This window comes from Gallus gallus, chromosome 26 (assembly GCF_016699485.2).
Source record: "Gallus gallus isolate bGalGal1 chromosome 26, bGalGal1.mat.broiler.GRCg7b, whole genome shotgun sequence".
NCBI lineage: Eukaryota > Metazoa > Chordata > Aves > Galliformes > Phasianidae > Gallus > Gallus gallus.
This window is the reverse complement of record NC_052557.1, coordinates 491,680-509,752: the sequence shown is the minus strand read 5'-3', so window position 1 is coordinate 509,752 and position 18,073 is coordinate 491,680. Positions and strand designations below refer to the sequence as shown.

Sequence of the window (18,073 nt, the reverse complement as noted above, 5' to 3'; positions counted from 1 at the left end):
TCCCAACAGACCACAGCCAAAGGCTCATTCCTTCACAGAGGCAGAAGGAAAAGGAGAAAATAATAATAATAATAATAAAAAAACAAAAAACAAAAGAACAAAAAAAAGAAAACAACCCCAAAAGATCAGAGCATGCTCAACAGTACCGAGAGAGCAACTCACGGAGGAGAAAGCTGCTTTCAGGAGCCACAGGGATGAAACGAAGCAGAGAGGTTTGTGCCCAGGAGGGGCAGAGCTGCACAGCACTGTGAGAGTTGTCCTGGACCGCCTTGAAGAGGGCAGAGCACAAATAGCGGGGTAAAAGGGAGAGATTTGCCACTCACAAAACTTCTAGGCTGGTGGTGCCTTTTAGGTCTGGGAATTCTCTGATGTCCGTTGCACCATTGAGAGACCTGCAGGGAAAGGAGGTGGAAGTGAGCGGGTCAGGAGCAGCTGCCTGAGGGCCCAGACTGCCCCTCACCCCCTATGTGGTGATGGGACGCCCAGACCCGGAGGTGCTGCTCCCATCTGTGTGCCACTGCTGCTGCTGGGCCGTGGGCAGACGTCTCCCATGGCACCGATGCGCTGCGCTGGGAATGAGTGTTGCTCTGCAGGGAGGCCTGGCAAGCTCAGACCTCATCCAAACACTGACATCCTTGGCATGATTTCTACCCAAAAAATCCCCATTCCATTGGGAATGCAAGAAGGGCATCCCACCCACACCTCCCAAGCCTGGGAGTTTGCTGCAGGAGGATGCACGGGCATTCAGAGGAAGGATGCTATCAGCCTGCATGTGTGTCCCTGCAGTGACAGGCTGCTGTGGCTTGTGAGGAGCGGTTCTGAGGTCACCTCTGCCCCAATCCCCAGCGCTGTGCTGCAGCAGGGCTGCTGACAGTGGGTGTGGAGCTGCTGCTGTGGTGCCCAGCATGCGGCGGTGGCCCTGAGCAGCCATAGCACCATGCGAAGGAAGCACTGACACCTCTGGCTGCCCAGCCAAGTTATTTGGGGCGGGCCAGAAGAGTGGACCATGGCTTCCTGTTAGCATGAGGCCTCTGGGAAACAGGACATGGAGAAGGCCACGGAGGTGTCCCGCTCATGAGGCTCAGGCCTTGGCTGTGTTGCCTATCTGAATGCCTGCTTGGGGAACTTACAGAGTGTGTAGCTTTGGCAAGTACTGGAAGGCAGACTGTCCAACAAACTGGATGGGGTTGTCATAAAAATGGCTGCAAAGGAAATGGGCAACTGGTTAGATCCTGCTGTGCATGCAGGATAAGGTGCAGTTACAGGTAAGAGCCCCGGGCAGTAAGCTGCAAGCTGAGCAGAGCGTGCTGGCTGCTCCGTGAGGAACCCCCCTTCCCAGGCTCTCCCAGCAGCCTCTCTGGGCTGAACATTGCTTAAACTGAGGTCTCCAATCCTGCTGCTCTGGAAGGATCCTTTAGGACTCTGCTGAACCAGGCAAGCTGTGAAGAGGCAAAGCCCTGCATTGATCCTTCCATGGTGCAACACCTTGCAACTGAGCATACCTCTGATCTTACATACCCATAGCACCAGCATCTCTCCTACCCGTCACACTCAGTGGACAGAAGTGGGGAGGTGAGTGTGCCAGATGTGTCCCACCCCCATATTATTCCATGGGGAAGATGGGGGGGGCTGCTTTATTTCTTTATTTTGACTGGGGCAGAGACTGTTTTCCCCCAGCTGACCACTGCTGACCACTGCACTGCTGGTATTTCTAAACACGAGGCAGATGCCACCCGGGGCTCAGGAAATCCCCTTACACGCAGCATGGCCTTGCATTTCCCATCCCTTCATCGCCCTCAGCCTCGCTGGCTGCAGCAGAGTTCAGCTGAGGGTAAAGGAGAGCCCACGGCAGAGGAGCGGAGGCGTAGCTGAGAAGGAGCTAATTTCAGCTTCCATCTCCATACAGCCAACGTCAAACTGCGGTCATGCTGACAACGGTCAGAAATCCCAACCAGAGATGTAAGGAAAAGCCTCTTCCCGGGGGATGCAAAGATTTAGGAAACACCGCTTGATTTTCTTACATTGTTTGGAGAAGGGGATTCCCAACAAATGCATTCTCTGGGATAGCTTTGATGTTGTTGTTATGAAAACCACTGTTGGGAGAAAGAAACACCTTGATATTAATGCATTCGAAGGGCTCGGAGACGCCTGCTCTCCTCAGCACTTCTGGAGGCAGGGGGCCTTCAGAGGATGCACATAAGATGGGGGGTGAAGGCGCAGTGCTGCCTGCAGCATCGGCTCAGCGAGAGGACAAAGTCTTATCAGGGGACGGGGCGCCCCATCAGCTGCCCCTGGCCCTATCTCGGGTCCTCTGCCTTTGTGGGCGTTAACGTGGGAGACTTCGAGGGGATGAAGTGCTGCTTTGTGTGCAGTGGGAAGAGTGGGTGAGGGAAAAGAGGGGCTCGAGCCGAGTGCCCTCCCCAGTGAAGGCACGGCAGTATCTGTGGGTCACTCTCCAACAGAGAACGCTTCAAGAAGGAACAAATAGGAAATCTCACAGCTCCTGCAGCCGGCCCAGCGTCCGAATGGCCCCCGGGAATTCCAGCAGCTCGTTGTAATTGAGATCCCTGAAAGACAGAGAGGAGAACAGCCATCAGTGCTACCGAAGGAACTCAGCGGGGTGGGTCTGTGCTTTGAAGGCATGGCAACCTGGTCGTTAAGCACTGGAGAAAGGCTTTTCCCACCGTGCCCATCCGGCCACTGCCTGGACACCAACGCTCACACGTTCCTGCTGCAGGAACGTTCTCGCACTGTGGGGTGAGGGGCAGTCCAAGCCACAGCTGCTGCCATCTGCATTCCTTCCCCACCAGTCTCCTGGTGCCCAGAGCTGGGCCACACTGCTGCTTTGCGTCCCCATAGCGCCCAATTCCCCCCTTCCAGGGCCTCTCCCCCAGGCACTGGGGCTGGCAGCCATTTATCTTGCCTTTCCAGGTGGCAAAAGGATGTTATGAAGGACAAGAAACACGAGAAGGCTTCAGCTCAGCCCATGGAAGGGCTCTAACTGTAGAGGGGAGAAGAGACCTGCAGAGCAGGGACAGCTTCCTTGGTGCTGCTCATAGGGGTGCTGGAGCTCCCAGCTGCTGGGATGTGATAGGGACCACTACGAGGATAGGGACCGCTATGAGGAGTGCTCTGAGAAGGTCCAGGTCTTCTTCTGCCAGCTGAGGTGAACCTCGCACTGAAGCCGTGAGCCAAAGGTGGAAGTGATGTGGAAGAGGTGTTGACAGTTCTGGAGGTTAAGTTTAATTTGCAGTATAATACATAGAATATGTTTAATACGGGTGGTCATAATGACAAGAGCCGTTTGTCCCCCTAACTTGGCAACCAGGATCCCTAAGGGCAGCTCCAGCCAACACGGACCCCTCTGGCTCCTGCTGGACAGCCCGGACCCTGAGGGCTGAGAGCTGTGACTGCTTCCTCCCTGCATGAAACTCACCGAGTTTTAAGTGGGAGATGCTCTGGAACATGAGGGTAATTACGGGCTCCTGGATATTACTGTATAATTACACTTAATGGACCTCAAAGTAATTACCACGTAACCTGGATTGTGGTTTACAGAACAGAAATAACCACCCATTCACACAGCCATGAGTTGCTGCCTGATTTCCTTGTAATCCCCCCCCCGGGCCCAGGCACAGTACTGCCATTATCATCTCCTCCCCCCCCCCCCCCCCCCGGTCTTCCCCATTGCCTGTACCCCTCTATGGCGGTCACTCTGTGTCACTGCTTGCTTTGCCCTCTGGGTGCTCCCATGGTGAATCCGGCGATACCCGACGTGCCCGCGAGCAGCCGCAGCTGGGAAGCATTGCCCAACAGAGACAGGGCTCACATCACCCGTGATTCACGAGCAGAGGTGATGTTGGATGTGTACCAGTGCTGTTGACGGGTAATTCAGCGCGCTGTAAGATTTGCGCCCGTCTTTCTCTAGAAATGCACTTCCTTTCCAGGCCGGGTCTCTTCCAGGCAGGCTGCTCTTTCATCAGCAGATGAACGTTCTGTTTGTACCTCGATGTGTGTGCAAGTACGCACAGGACCCGTTCTTCCTGAGTGAGCACACACCTCTCCCAGCCTGGCAGCATCCCCGCGCCTCCCCCGCCGCGCTCAGCGCATACAAAGAGTGCTGTGTTCGGCAGATCCCTCTGGGGAAGAAAAGCCACCGCCGGCTCCTGGCATGTGCTGGGCTTGTTGGGAAGTGGAAGTGCACCCAGGTGTAGTCACGCCGCTGCAGCCCGGCTGCCAGCAGTGCCGCTGTGCCCAGGAGGAGAGGCGATGCGCCCACGCTCGCTCCTGCCGGTGCTTCCTGGTTTTCGGCGTGGTGAGGTTCCCTCCCGGGGAATAAACCCATCTGTCCTCATTACCACCTCCCCGAGTGCTGCCCCAGCTCTGGGTGCAGCCTTGCTTCCAGCGCTGCCCTGTGACAGATCTGGGGAGCCCATCTGGCTGGGCGCTGGGTGAGGCAGGCACTGCGGCGCTCTCCAGCCCTCTGCCCTTCCCGGCAGTGGGGCAGCTCACCCCGAGCCCCAAACCCAGGGCAGCACCCGAGGGCAGCTTCCCCATCTCTTCCTTTTCCTTCCCAGAGCTCCAGCCCGGCCCTGCTTCAAGCAGTGGCCCAGAAATGGTCCCCGGCCATCACGGTGGGCAGCGGCGGTGGCAGTGAGGAGAGCCACAGAAAGACATTTCTGCTCATTTAGGGAAGTTCAGTCCTCGGGTCCCTCTGCAGACATCTGAGCCTCTTTCCAAGGGGTGGGTGGATACTTCCAAGCGTCCGCTCCCTCTCCCTGCCGTATCTGAGCTGCTTTGGCAATGCTTTGCTGGTCCCAACACTTCAACCCCATTTTGTGGGGTCACAACCCCACCCTCGGGTCCTCCCCGCAGCATCCAGCTTTGGGATGCTGTGGGGATGGCTGCAGAAGGCCCAGCCTGCCGCCAGGTGACACTGTCCCCACTGACTGCAGTGGCCCACGGGCAGAGGTGGCCGCGGGGCAGCATAGGGGCGTGGGGGGCTCTCAGGGCTGCCCTGGGACTTCACGTGGGGTCTCGTGGCTGTGCGGTGGTGCGTCTGGGACAGCGGATCCAATGCCAGCATTGCTGGGTTGGAGAGCAGCAACAGCCCATGGACATCTTCACCCCAAAACGATAGGAGAGCTTCATAAAACCACACATGGGAAGAGAAGAAGTGCCAAATGGCACAAGGAAGGGAGTTTTGCCCACCATCAAAGGCCTTTGGAAGCAAAGTCACGCAGCCCACACGTCCTGCAGAAACCGACCGTGACAGAACTGCTTTCCTCAGCTGAGCTCCACGTTAAACAAAAACCCCTTCGAGGCCATCAGGCTGAGCACCGCCGACTTCACACTGCTGTTATTTCTAGCGAGCCTGCAGCTCTGTATGAGGAAAATCTTAACCAGCCCTGTCTACGTAAAAATGAAAGCAAACTGACATCAAAGGCACAGCTATTTTGGGCTGTAAGTGCTGGGCTGATTTGGAGCCGACAGCACACAGCACTATTAATGCCTCCAATAGGGCCAGAAAGAGAGAAGGAGGGGAAAGAGTCTCAGGTCAATTTTCTGCCTGTTAGGGGCTGTTTGTGGTTCCACGCAGGAAGCCAGGAAAGAAAAAAACCCAATTATACAGTACTATAAATTCTTGCATAAGCCACAAAACACCGCAAATTTGCAGCTAATAAACCTGAAGATGCACACAATTAGGAGCTGGAGGCAGCACACTGCCGGCTGCTTGTGTCCCAACACTGCCTCCAGCCCAGGGTGGTGCTGCATCCCCTCCTGCCCTGCACTGCCAGCTCTCCAGTAATCAGCCCTGCTGCAATGGGAGAGATTTAATAGGGCCTCAGAGGCTGCGGTGAGCGCCCAGCCGACCCGCTGCGTTCTGCCATGGCACTGAGCCGGGCTGCTCACCGAACCCACAGCGCTGCCAGGAACAGCCATCGGTGCCACGCTTCCCTCGTGTCACACCAGCACAAATTCCTTACCCTAAATGGAGACTTCTGAGAGGCGCCTGCAGGGCAGAGAGCTGCCCTATGGTGGGATTCATCCATGGGGCAACGTTCTGCTCACAGCGGGGGGAGCAAACATGGTCCAGAAACGCCCATTCTAGCAGATAATGAGGAGCACCCAGGACGTGATGGCAAAGCTTTGGGTGCCCCGACGGAGCAGAGCTGTGGGTGATGGCGGTTCCCGATTCCTTCCATTACAGCAGTGAGCTCCACACAGGGCTGCGTTCTGACGGCCCGGCCTGGAGGCACTGAACGTCTCACACGGGGCTGCACATCCCGTGAGGCTCACAGAGCTCCGTGTGCAGCAGAGGACCCGTCTGCATGTCTCGCATTGCATGTCTGCAGCTGCCGGTCCCGGAGCTCTGTTCTCCATTTAAAAACGCAGCAGTGCCCAGAATGTGTCTCTTCCAAGCAGCGTTGCTGTCTGCTCTCTAACCGAGGAAGGTACTGAATTAAATGTGTTTTCAATTCCGTGTGATTTATTTAACAAGGTCGAAACAAGGCTTAGAGAGCGGGATCTCCTGGGGGGTCCCGGGAGCGCAGGCGCTGCTACGCACGAACCATTGAGGAGAGACAAAGGGAGCGGAGCGCAGAGCGGGGCCGGGGGACCCCGAGCGGTGGGACGCAAACGATAACGGCGGGGCTGATGGGTCGGGAAGGAGGGGGCGGAGAGCGGCCGCGCACGGAGAGCGGTGCGGTCCGGAGAGCCGCCGGGTACAGCGGAGCGCTGCTGAGCTGACCGGCAGGAAGGACGTGGGGACCCCGCGGCACACACCTGCACCCCCCGCAGCACAGGGCGGGTCACTGTCCCGGCGGGTCCAGAACAGCAGAAGGGGATGAGCCTTACAGCACAGCCATAACCCGGGGAAATGCGGTGCCCTGGGCTGGCTCCGCTCTCAGGAGAGGAGCAGCAGACTGGGACCGAGCAGCCCATGCGATGATCGGAGCAGGCGGTATTTTGCAGCCCTGTTCTTGGACCAGAGGCAGAACCACACGGCTCGGAGCTGCGGTCCCTGTTCCCAAAACCCCTTTCTCCATCCCCTGCCTCCTCGGGTAGCCAACAGAGCATCCGCAGGGGGAGCACATTGGCAAAGCCAAATCGCACCAGAAGAGCAAGGCAGAGCGTTTTGCAGAGCAGCACTTTTGCCCCAGAAGGGTTAAACAGCCCTCATACGAACTGCGGTGCAGATATTTCCCATTTCCTTCCTCCTGCCTTCAGCGCCCGAGGTGCACGTCATATTAAGGCTTTCTTTTCTCCTTCCATACAAAACGCAGCTCTCGGAGGAGGCTCCAGCTCTGCTCTCCGTTTACAGCCTCGGCTAATTACCCGGTTAATGGGGCAGTGTGCTGTGAAAGCTGTGGTCGAAGCTTTTCCTGTGAGGCAAGGTTAGGCAGATCGACCGCCCGCAGCAGAGGGTTTGGGATCCGGCCCTCCTGGGAGATGGTTTTAATTTATTAGCACTATTTAAAAAGAAATCAAAAGGTTTCGAAATGAATGAAGATTTGCTCCTTCCAAGTGGTTTATATGGTGAACAGGGGAGCTGGCGGGGATGGGGGTGGGGAGGCATTGAGCCGTGGGGTCAGCTCGGGTGGGGGCTGTGGGACCACTCAGAACCGCATCCACCATCACATCCCCACCTGGATGGGGCAGTCTGAGGAGCCACGGCTTTGTCTGCTGCTGCACCGGGGCAGGGAGGAGCCCTGAGTGCTGCCCTGAGCAGGCACTGGGGGCAGCTCCGGGAGCACGCAGTGATGGGGGGCCCCGCATGCTGCCCCAGCTGCCCCCTCCCAGCCCCAACAGCTCTCCTTGTCCCTCTGCCTGGCAGCTGTGCTCAGGGCCGCCGCGCTGCCTCTCTGTGCCTGGGCAAAGCAGTGCTGATGGGAGGAAAACCACTTTCTCCTCTTCAAAGCTCTCAGCCTGCAGGTGTTCTCAGTGAATTGCTCTTGTTTTGGGGAAAGACACGGGAAGATCAGCGCAGGAACCCTTCCATCCCCTCCAGCCACCCTCTGTGCTGGGTGCTTTGCTGCAGGGGTGCTGGTGAGGCTGCAACCACCGGGCGTGGAATGCGGTGTGCTCTGCTGGGAGCTGCGGGCAGTTCTGAAACCCAGAAATCCACCTGGGGATGCCCTTCCAGGGGGTCGCTCTGAAGTCACCGATGTATTCAGACACATCTCAGATCACTGCCCCTTCCATCCCAGGGCTGGGCCATCCGGAGGTGCTCTGTGCACCCACCTTCCCTTCCAGGTCTGCTCCACAGAATGTTGACATCGTGGGGAAATGGGCGGCCAGCCCACCGCATCCAGCATCACCTATCTGATGAGCTCCATGTCAGATGCTGCGAGGCATGGAGAACCCAGGGCCGTTCACCCTTCCCCTGGGCCCTTTCCTTCCTTCTTCATTTCACTGCACGGTTGCACTGGATGACCTCGGAGGTCCTCTCCAGCCTTGGAGATTCTATGATTCTGTGACACTGTGTCATCTGCAGGAGGTGAAAAGAGGCCGTGGTCACCCAGTTCAGGCAGCTGGCAGCATGGTTCGTCCACGATGGGCTTTCCCTCACAGCCCTGTCGGGTGCTGTTTCTCCAAAAGCTTTGCCAGAATTTGCTAAAATTGACATTTTCCTGTCCAGCTGAATATGAAGAGAAACATTTCCCTTCGGTTTCTGCATCTAAAGCTTTGCAGGCTTTTCTGCACTCCTCCCGAAACGATCCTTTCCTCTCAAGTTCTCCAGCTCTTCAACCATTGTGCCTGGATTATAATCAGCACTTGGCCACAAGCACTCATTTTAGGAAGCCCGGAGATGTTTCTGTCTTCACCAGCTCTTCCCCTCCTGCAACCTTCCAGGAGGTAACGCCCACGGGGTAACTGAGAGCACAGCTCCGCCGGCACCAGCCAAGAAAATGTGCTAAGTGCTGTCAACAGAATGTAATCATAACCTGAATTAAAGGGTACGTGCAGGAGGCCGTAGCAGTCCCCACATGCATGGGAGCTGCAGTGCCGGCAGCTCTGCTGGTGCAGCCAAGTGCTCTTTGCCACCCCGCATGGGCAGTTCTGCTGTGGGGTGAATGGGTGCTGAATCCACGGAGGGACAAAAGGCTCCTCATGGAGCACCAACCCAGTGTGAGGCTGGGAATCGGAGCTCAGGGCTAAGAGCCACCTCTCTCTTTTCCTAAGGTGCTCCATCAGCACTGTCGGACCAGGAGGAGCGCCAGGATTGCTCACCCACAGCACTGCCTTGCAGCTGCAGGCGGCTCGAGGAGGACGTGGGATACTCACAAGCTCAGGTCAGGGCCATGAGAGCCTGAGCGGATCAATCCTGGAGCAGAGCCCTGTTCCCAAAGGGCGAACCCCCCCCGGGTCTCTGCTCATCAGGGACAGGAGCTGCAGGTAGGGGCAGTGGGGTGGCTTCAGCCCCGTGGCTGCAGGATGAAGTTGTCCTGGTGCAGACTGCTCCATTGCTGCGTGTTTCCTGGGCTGTAGCTCTGGGTACTGCCAGGTGACACGAGAGCATCTCGGAGAGAGATGTTGCACAGATCCCCACGAACACAACCAGCCCTGTGCTCAATCCAGCCCCTCATTTTGGCAGCGTCTGCTGTTCTGGAGGCTTTGGGACTGTGTGTGAGTGGTGAGGAGTTGGGGACACGCTGAGCAAGCACTGCACTGAGGGCAGCTTTGTTTCCTGAGCTCAGAGCCCCCCACCCTCCTGCAGACCCCTCTGCAGCAGCAGCACGGCTCGCAAAGGAGCAGAAATCCAGGTCTGTCCTGCCCCATTCCTGGCAAAGAGGGCAGTGGGAGCTGACATGGGGACATCAGCCCTTCCCCGGGGCAGTGCTGGAGGCAGCCCAGGCCTTACTGGGACGTGGGGGAGCTCAGAGGGGCCCACATGCACACCCTGCTCCCCAGCACTGGGCAGGGGCTGAGCGCGCCGGGAGGAACGCAGGCAGAGGGAAAAGGCGACTCACAGCGTCTCCAGGTTGTGCAGCCCATCGAAGCCGTTGGCCCCCAGGCGCTGGATGCGGTTGTTGTGAAGGTGCCTGCGGACAGAACAGAGGCGTTCACTGCAGGCGTGAGATGACCTTTTACTGCCAGCCTGAGCCGTGGCCCAGGGACAGCCTGCAAGCTGAGCGCGGGGATGGTGAGGGGTGCTGTAAGGCGCCCTCCCCACCTCACAGGACACACGTTAGGTGCAGTAGTGCTCACGGAGCAGCTCCTATTCTCCCAGGAAGTCCAGGCATTTCCCAAGACCTTAAATTTGGGTGCAAATACTTAAACTGAACCTTCAAGAAACACTCTACGTCTGACCCTGCAGAGCTAACATGCATTGGACCCAACCCTACCAAAGCCGTGTGACTTCACGGGCACTGTGTGCTACCGAAGGGCACAGCCGTACTCACACTCCTCAGAACCATAGAATTGCTCAGATTGGAAAAGACCTTAAAGATCATCAAGAAGACCTTAAAGATGATCAGACATGAGACAGCTCTGCTGCCCAGCCTGCACTTCAGCCAGCCCAGCTCAAGCACATTGGGAAGCTCCGTGCCCGCATGGAGAAGTGCCCACCACAGAGGTGAGGTCCTCCAGGGCAGGACGTGCCTGTTGGCCTCCATCAGGGTGGGCTTTCCCACCACTTCGGGTCCTCCTTTAACACGCAGCCCCATGTGGTTCATCTGCTGCTGCCTTGGGGTCCCCCTCCCACGCCCAGAGCTGCACCAGCCTTCATCCAACGCCTCCTTCCAAGAGCCCGCAGGAGGCTGCACACTGGCAGGTGGATCAATGACTTTTTTCATTATTTGCTGCTTGATCTCAATCTGTCTCAGCTTGAAAAATCTCTCGCTCCACCTGGCTTCAAGTGGGAACCGTTTGGCTGAGCGCACACAGCTCCCACTGCCAAATTCTTGGGGTAAAACAGGAGGGAGCTGCGAGGCTCGAGGGCAGCGCGGCTCAGAAGGCAGCCCGGGATGGATGTGAGCTGCGGGGATGAGAACCTGAAAACAGTTCAGAGGAAGGGGGACGGAAGGGAGAGCACTGTGAGGAAATGGGTTTGCTCCTCCGCGGCTGAATCTTGCAGGAGGAATTCTCTTTGTCACAAGAAAAGAAGCTCAGGTCCAAATGGTTTCCTCTATCAGATGTTATCAGATTTTGTTGTGCTCACTTCATTTGGCACTTCCAGTGCAAGGTGGTGCCAGTTGTTTGGGTCCCTTTGAACACTGGATATGACATCTGGCAAATGGGGGGTTGGGATCTGGAGTCACTCCCCCTCAACACAGGAACCCCACAGCCCAGCGTGAGGAGGGAGGAAATGCTGAGCAGTGGGGAGGCAGTGAAAGCCCGGGGGCTGTGCTGGGGTGGCACAAAGAGGCCGTTCTGTCCAGGCTGGGGCACAAGAGGAGCTCAGTCTGACTGCTGTGACCCGTCAGGTGAGGAGAGAGAACAGAAAAGCCATCACCTGCTGTGTTTATATTTGGCTCCAATGGGCTTTGTTTGGAGGCAGAGTAATAGAAGTCATCCGAAGGGTGTTCTTTGTTGGTGAGAAAATTAAGAGCAACCGAAAAAGGGAGTTATAAGAAAAATTGTTGTCCAAGCTGAAGTCTGGAGTCATTACCCAACCACATGGCAATAATAGAAACAAGCCAGTCTGAACGCAATATAAACTGGAAAGGTAAACACTTGAAAAGACATTCTTTTCTTCCATCCTGCCCTTTTTTCCTCCAGTGGTAAACACATCTTAACAAGTGGAATTGCAACATCTCTAATGTTTGTCAATTTGAGCTCAGCCCACACAGCGTTATATTCTGCCCTGTAAATTACAGCTGCTATGATGGCAGGTAGAGATGTTTGGTTCTGGGCTATAAACAACCATCTCACAATGCACAAACACGAGAAGCTCCTGTTGGAGATGGGGTTCACTGTGTCCTTAGTAAAGCCAGCAAGCACTGAGTGAGGTCTGTGCGTCTCCGTGTGCAGGACTGCAACACAGCACAGCGTCGGTTGTGGACAATCACCCATGGAAGTGGCTTTGCTCAGGAAGCAGTAAGGCAGCCGTTGCCTTCTGCTGGTTGGCATATCGACTAGTTGGGTTTTCCAGCACCTCCACAGCTCCTCTGCTGTGCCTGCTGAGAAACGGCGACTGCAGAGCCCAAAGTGCCATCATCCCCAGGATGGGACAGCAGCGCCTCACCCTGCTTGGATGGTCCCCTGGTTGGTGAGACGAGAAGCAGTCCAAGAAAAGTAGCTGATGTGCTTCAGGAAGGTGATTGCCTGCATCAACAAGGGGGCACGGAAGGGATGTTCCATCTGGGCAGTGCGGTGGTGAAAGCAGCTCCAGAAGGTTATGTGGATTTCTGGTACCCACACTGCTAAATGGATGATGATAATTTGGAATGGGCACAGAGAAGAGCAGTGGGGACGGGCAGAACCAGGACGGAGAGTTAGAGAGCTCAGTCTGTTCTGCTTATTAAGAATAAGATCAGGGGAAGGAGCGTAGCAGAATGTATAGGATCCCTCCTGGTCAGAGAATGGGGACTGAAATGGTTCTGTGATTTAGCAGAGAAAAGAATAATAAGAACAAACGTCTGAAGTCGAAGCCAAAGAAAATTCGAATGGGAAATGTGAGCTTTTCTTTTTCTTTCTGCTAACACTAAGGATGATTAACCACTGGAACAGACTACAAAGAGAAGTGGTGGATCCTCCATTGCTTTCATTCCCAATGACTTCATTTCTTCATCTTAAAAAGAAAAAAAGAAGGACAAATGCAAACATTCGCCATCAGTTATTTGCATTGGGTGATTCTGAACAAGGTTGAGTCTGACCTGATGTGAGTTTTCCCACTGGGTCAGCCACTGCCAAAATGAATTCCTCACTCTGTTGTGGCAAATCTGCCTTTTTCCTGCATTTGGCTATGGATAAATAGAGAAATCTAAATCATAAATGGTGCAAATTCCCATTGATCGCTCCCAGCAGTGCAGGACAAGCGTCAGACTTGTCGGGCAGAGAACAAAGCTTGATCAGCAGTGACGCTGTCAGCATCGGAGCACTGTTCATTTCTTCCTCAAGTGTTGGAGAAGCAAACTCAGTCCTCATGAGAAAAGGCACTTCTGCAAATTAAAAAGGTCCCATGAATGAGGCCCAGATGTTGCAGGCAGTGCTGCTCTTGGTAATGAATTGCACATGCCCAGCCCTGCCCTCCAACCCCGAGCTTCCCATGCAGAGGCTCATCCCCACTGCACAGGTGGGACAGCACTGCAGAGGTCCATCCTGGCACTCAGATCCATCGCACTCAGAGCTCTGTTGGAGTTCCTTGACAGGGCTGTAAGTGATCAGCAGAGCGAAGCCCTGAATGTGTTCCGGGCTGAGGTTTGGATGTTCTGATGTGGGTCCTTTGGGTCAGTGCAGGGATCACCATCTGCATTTCTCCTGAAGACGTTGAGGTGGGAGGAGGAGCAGCAGCACATCTCTGCCCCAGGACAGGTTGTGCCTATAACATCCATCACACTGTGGGCAGGAGATTCCCCTACACTCCTCCACATCTGCTCTTGGCTCTCCTCCCCCAGGTGCACTGAGAGGCGGTGCTGCCCCATCCCTGCAGCCCCCCGAGGGCAGCGCGGGGCTGTGAGCGCTGCTGGGGCTGTGGGTGTCCCCGTGCATGGCAGGGAGTGGGACCACATGGCCTTTAAGGGCCCCTTCCAACTCAGACCGCTCTGTGATCACTGTGCACACTCAGCCCCTTGCAGAGGAACACATGTGCACATCATTTGTATCCCAGCAGGAAAATCTCCTTGCAAACCCCACTGCCTTCCTCAGCCAGCGACTGGGAGCGCGTGCTCAGCTGGGTGGGTGAGTGGGGTGGGGAAACATCCCTGGAGGGGCACAGGAAGAACTCCGGGTTACTTTGCACTGCTGCTGATGGGGGTCTGCATGGCAGCACGGCAGGGATTTATGGGGGCAGTTCTGTCAAACACTCTGAGAGCCCACAGAAATTCCCCACAGCACCCGGCAGGACCACGCATCTCTCCTCCCCCAATGGCTGTGGTGGGACGTTATTCTCTCTCTCACGACCTCACGGTCATTGGCTCTTATTTCTTGGGCTTGCCTGTTAAATTAAGGAGTTGCCTCTCTCTCAGAGTACGGGATAAGCAAGAATGAGAGCAGCACACTTTGGAGGCTGAAATAACCACCCAAACGTCAGCTCACCCTCCGTGCAAGCTATCACTGCTGAGTGAAGTGGTTGCACTGCAGGTCATGGGATGTCCGTGTAGAACAGGCATTGCTGTGGGTGAAAACCACTGATTTGACATTTCTCAAGTTGCTCCCAGCATTTCTCCTAAGTCAACCTTTACAATTTGCCCAAAGTTGATGTTAATGAGGCTGTGGGCCGTGCTTTGTCGGGGCTCTCTCTGTGACAGATGTCAGCACACACTTTGCATTCTGGAAGTGAAGTGGTTGCCACACTTTCCCCAGGCACACGTGCTGAGGTTTCTTCATACCCCGCTATCAATGTGCACATCACCCCACTGACAGCACTTCGTGTAGATACAGGAGCTCTGAATTAATTGGCAATCACACCTGAGCTTATTAATCAACACCCTAAAATTAACGACTAGCTAATTTGCACATGTAAACTTCCTTCAAGCATTAGATAATCCCCAGGGCTCTGCTGATGGACGGGATGCACCTCCTGCCACAACAGCACCAGTTTGTGTCTGCTGTGTTCCACAGAGGTGATGGACCCACGCGGACCCACTGCCCCCCAAATGCTGCCTCTCATTCTTTGCCATGCATGCAGCCAGCAGTGCGCACCGCGGGGCTGGGATGGATCACAGCACAATGTGAGCTGGGGACAAGGTGTTGAGTTCAGCCCCATCATTCAGGGTCGTATTTGCACATAAAGTTCCCATAGCGATTGGAAGCATTTTGCTGTTTAATTTTTTTTCCCCCAGCAGAAGAAGATCTGCTTTTTGTTTCCAGATACAGATCAATTTTTCTTGAAGGCAAATCACATTTTTTGGAAGGTGACGGGGAGTTTTTTGGGAAACGGGGCAAAAAAGACTGAAACGAGAGATTTTGGCATTTGGAATCAAACAAACAGAGTGGGTTTTGTGGCTGTTGTGAGCCAACCCCACAGCAAAGGGACCGCTGCACGGCCACAGCCACAACACCTTGTCCCAGCCAGAGGACGGGAGGATAACAAATGGAGGCAGCTTACAGCACCACGAGGCTGCTGAGGTTCTGGAAGGCGTAATCAGGGATGCGCCAGATCTGGTTGAGCGCCAACGTCATGGCCTGCAGCGCTGGGAGGCGGTTCAGCGCCCGCACCGGGATCTCCGTCAGCGCGTTGTCGTCCAGCCAGAGGTGCCGCAGGGACTGCAGCCCCTCGAAGCTCTCCTCGGGCACCACGGAGATGAGGTTGGCATCCAGGCGTCTGGGTGGGAAACAAACAGGGTGGGGAGGAGTGAGAGACGGATCCAGCAGTGCTCGAAGCACCCGCAGCGTTGCTCAAAGGGAGCTGTGGTGCCGAGGTGGGATGGATCGATGGCCGGGAGATGGGGCGGGGGGAGCACAGGAGGTGTCAGCACGGGGTCCTGCCTGCGCTCCAAAGCTTCTGGCTGCCACGGGTGGGCCCTTCCTGATGGCCACGAGGCGCTGCTGGTGGATCAAAGTGAGATGGATGGCCTGATTCCATGCACACAGACACAGCAGGTGGGCACGGCAGCACTCCAACCCCACTGACAAAGGAGCATCACAGCTATGCTCCTCAGGGCTGGCTGTGGGTCCTCCTGACCCCACAGAGCACTGCCCTGCTCACACCACAGCCGCAGGATGCACAGCAAACCAAGCAAAGTGGGAAGAGCTCCATTCAAGAGGAAGATGCTTTGCCTGGAGATACAACAGAAGCAGCACCCTGCGTGAGATCCGAGCAGGGCTGGAGGTGCAGGGAACACCGGGAGCGAAGCAGACCGTGTGTCACAGCACAGGAATGAACCCTGTGAGCTCCGCGCTGCACAAGTCCAGGCCTTTCTTTCTGCTGGATTCACCAATTGTCCTCTTTTTAATCATGGAATCCTTGAGGCAATTGAAAAGCAGAGATTTAATTTGGTTAGAATCTGCAATTTTTAAGACTTGTTTTCGTTCCAAAACAGAGAGAGAAGCCAAAAGATATTAAGCTTATTATAGGAAAAAAAAAAAAAAGGCTAAAAAAAAATAGGATTGGGAATCATCTCTCACAGAGATCTCCACTTCAGCAGCAGTGGGGCGGATAAAATGCGTTATCTGTAGATTTCGAAATCAAAACGTAAGAGGAAAACATCTCAGATTTGGAAGGACTACCAGGAACCAATTACAGCAGTGGGGAGGAAACTCAGATTTCCATCCATGGCTGGCAGAGCCCGCTGAGCTCCTCCGCATCACCCGAAGGATCTCTGAATTCAAACCCAACGGGAAGGCTCTTATCACACCCGTTATCAGAGCACGAGGGAAGGCAGGGAGCTGCGCTGCACTGCCCAGCTTCAGATCCATGGACACCCATAGCAAGAACGGGGCATAGAAGCTCATTTTTTGGCTGTTGAAAGTAATATTTTTGATAAAACCTGAACACAATTGAGAACACCCCTTCCTGGAACCCCACCTAAAGCTCAGGTCTGCAGCAGCTCGTTCTGTTTCCCGGGGAGGTGTTTCCCCCTGCTCTTTTGGTTTGGAGGGGGAGCTGTAGATGAGAAGACATCGCACCCAAAGCTCAGTGTGGTTGCTGCAGGGTTTGCATTTCTGCTCAGAACACCAACATAGGAGGGTACGTTCTCAGCCTGAAGAGGAAGAGCACGCGGCACATCCTGTCTCAGTTTACCCCGCTTCACCCAGCTCAGCCCCACTCATCTTCCCATGAAGACAAATTCAAAGAACAAAGAGAAGGAAAGGGAACCCTGCAGCAGCTCAGGGTGGGATTAAAGAGCCCATGTGAAAGCTTTCATCAAAATGTTTTGGGACAAACAAGAGCTTTTCGACCAAAACTAAAACTCGTGTGGGAAACGTTAATCTTTGCTTAATTTTTCCATTCCTTCAGCATAAGAATTCTGTTAGCTGTTGGCACCACCGTTTGTTTCTCAGAAATAAAGAAGTACTGCTTACTTAATCCCTATATGTTTACTGAAAACTGTTTTAAAGTGAATGCTCTCTTTCAAGTTTAATTAATTAAAGAGCAGACAATGAAAATATCTGCTGAGAAGAGTTATAATATTTCAAAATCAAATTAAGCCTTCAGAAATGGAGATGCTGAAAGAGAGCCAAGGGCTGATACCTTGGCATGAGGTCCAGGATGGGTTTGTGGTGCTGCAGGATGGGTTTGTGACGGTCCAAGATGGGTTCACAACAGTTTAAGAGGGTCCAACGTCAGTTTATGTTGGTCCAAGATGAGTTCGTGGTGGTCCAGGATGGTTTAAGATGGGTTTGTGATGGTCCAAGATGGGCTCATGGATTCAGGGCGCCCCCAGTACTACTGAGCTCTCTGTCCTGCTTTGGCCATGAGCTCCTATGTGAAGCCACAGGAACCATCCAGGGGAATCTGGCCACGAGTGACGGCGCCCCAGGTGTTAGAGGAGCTGTACACAAGGCCAGATTTCCTCACAGCTGTTTAGCATATGCTCAGTAAAGGCACTTTCTCACATGCATGGTCCTGCAGGTCTCACAGCAGTGCCAGTGAAGCAGGATGGGTCCTTGGTGGATTTTTTTTGAGGTGCTCAGAAGAGTGGAGGTGGACTCCTATGGGAAGTACAGGGGTGAAGAGTTGGGTTCATCCAATGGGTCTGTAAGTGCTCCTGCATGGAGCGTGCTGCAGCCACGCTCTGCTCCATTGCTGCCACTGGGAGGGCTCTTCTGAGGGCCAAAAGGAGCCCCACATCTTCTCCCTCTTCACCTCCACCACAGTGGCCACAGCATGGGTGCTGTGCTGGCTGCTGTCCCTGGGAGATGCTGTCTGCCTCCATCTGCTCCAGCCACATCATTGCTGCCTCAATCTGCTCCAGAGTGCCCAAGTCAGCCCCAGCCAGACCAAAAGGGAGCATCAATAAGCTGG

General features: G+C 54.9%; 1 protein-coding gene across 3 annotated transcripts in view; it reads right to left on the bottom strand.

Moving 5' to 3' along the window:
* Positions 1–18,073, bottom strand: part of LGR6 (leucine rich repeat containing G protein-coupled receptor 6) — a 70,509-nt gene that overhangs the window by 7,749 nt on the left and 44,687 nt on the right. For 2 of the 3 annotated variants that reach the window (XM_003642732.6, XM_004934826.5), the window contains exons 5-10: positions 15,215–15,430; positions 9,975–10,046; positions 2,499–2,567; positions 2,022–2,093; positions 1,131–1,202; positions 324–392 (exon numbers count right to left, since the gene is read on the bottom strand). In XM_003642732.6, the coding sequence (XP_003642780.2) occupies positions 324–392; positions 1,131–1,202; positions 2,022–2,093; positions 2,499–2,567; positions 9,975–10,046; positions 15,215–15,430 (570 nt within the window). The remainder of the gene's footprint in view (positions 1–323; positions 393–1,130; positions 1,203–2,021; positions 2,094–2,498; positions 2,568–9,974; positions 10,047–15,214; positions 15,431–18,073) is intronic. The other variant, XM_004934825.5, reaches the window with a different exon arrangement.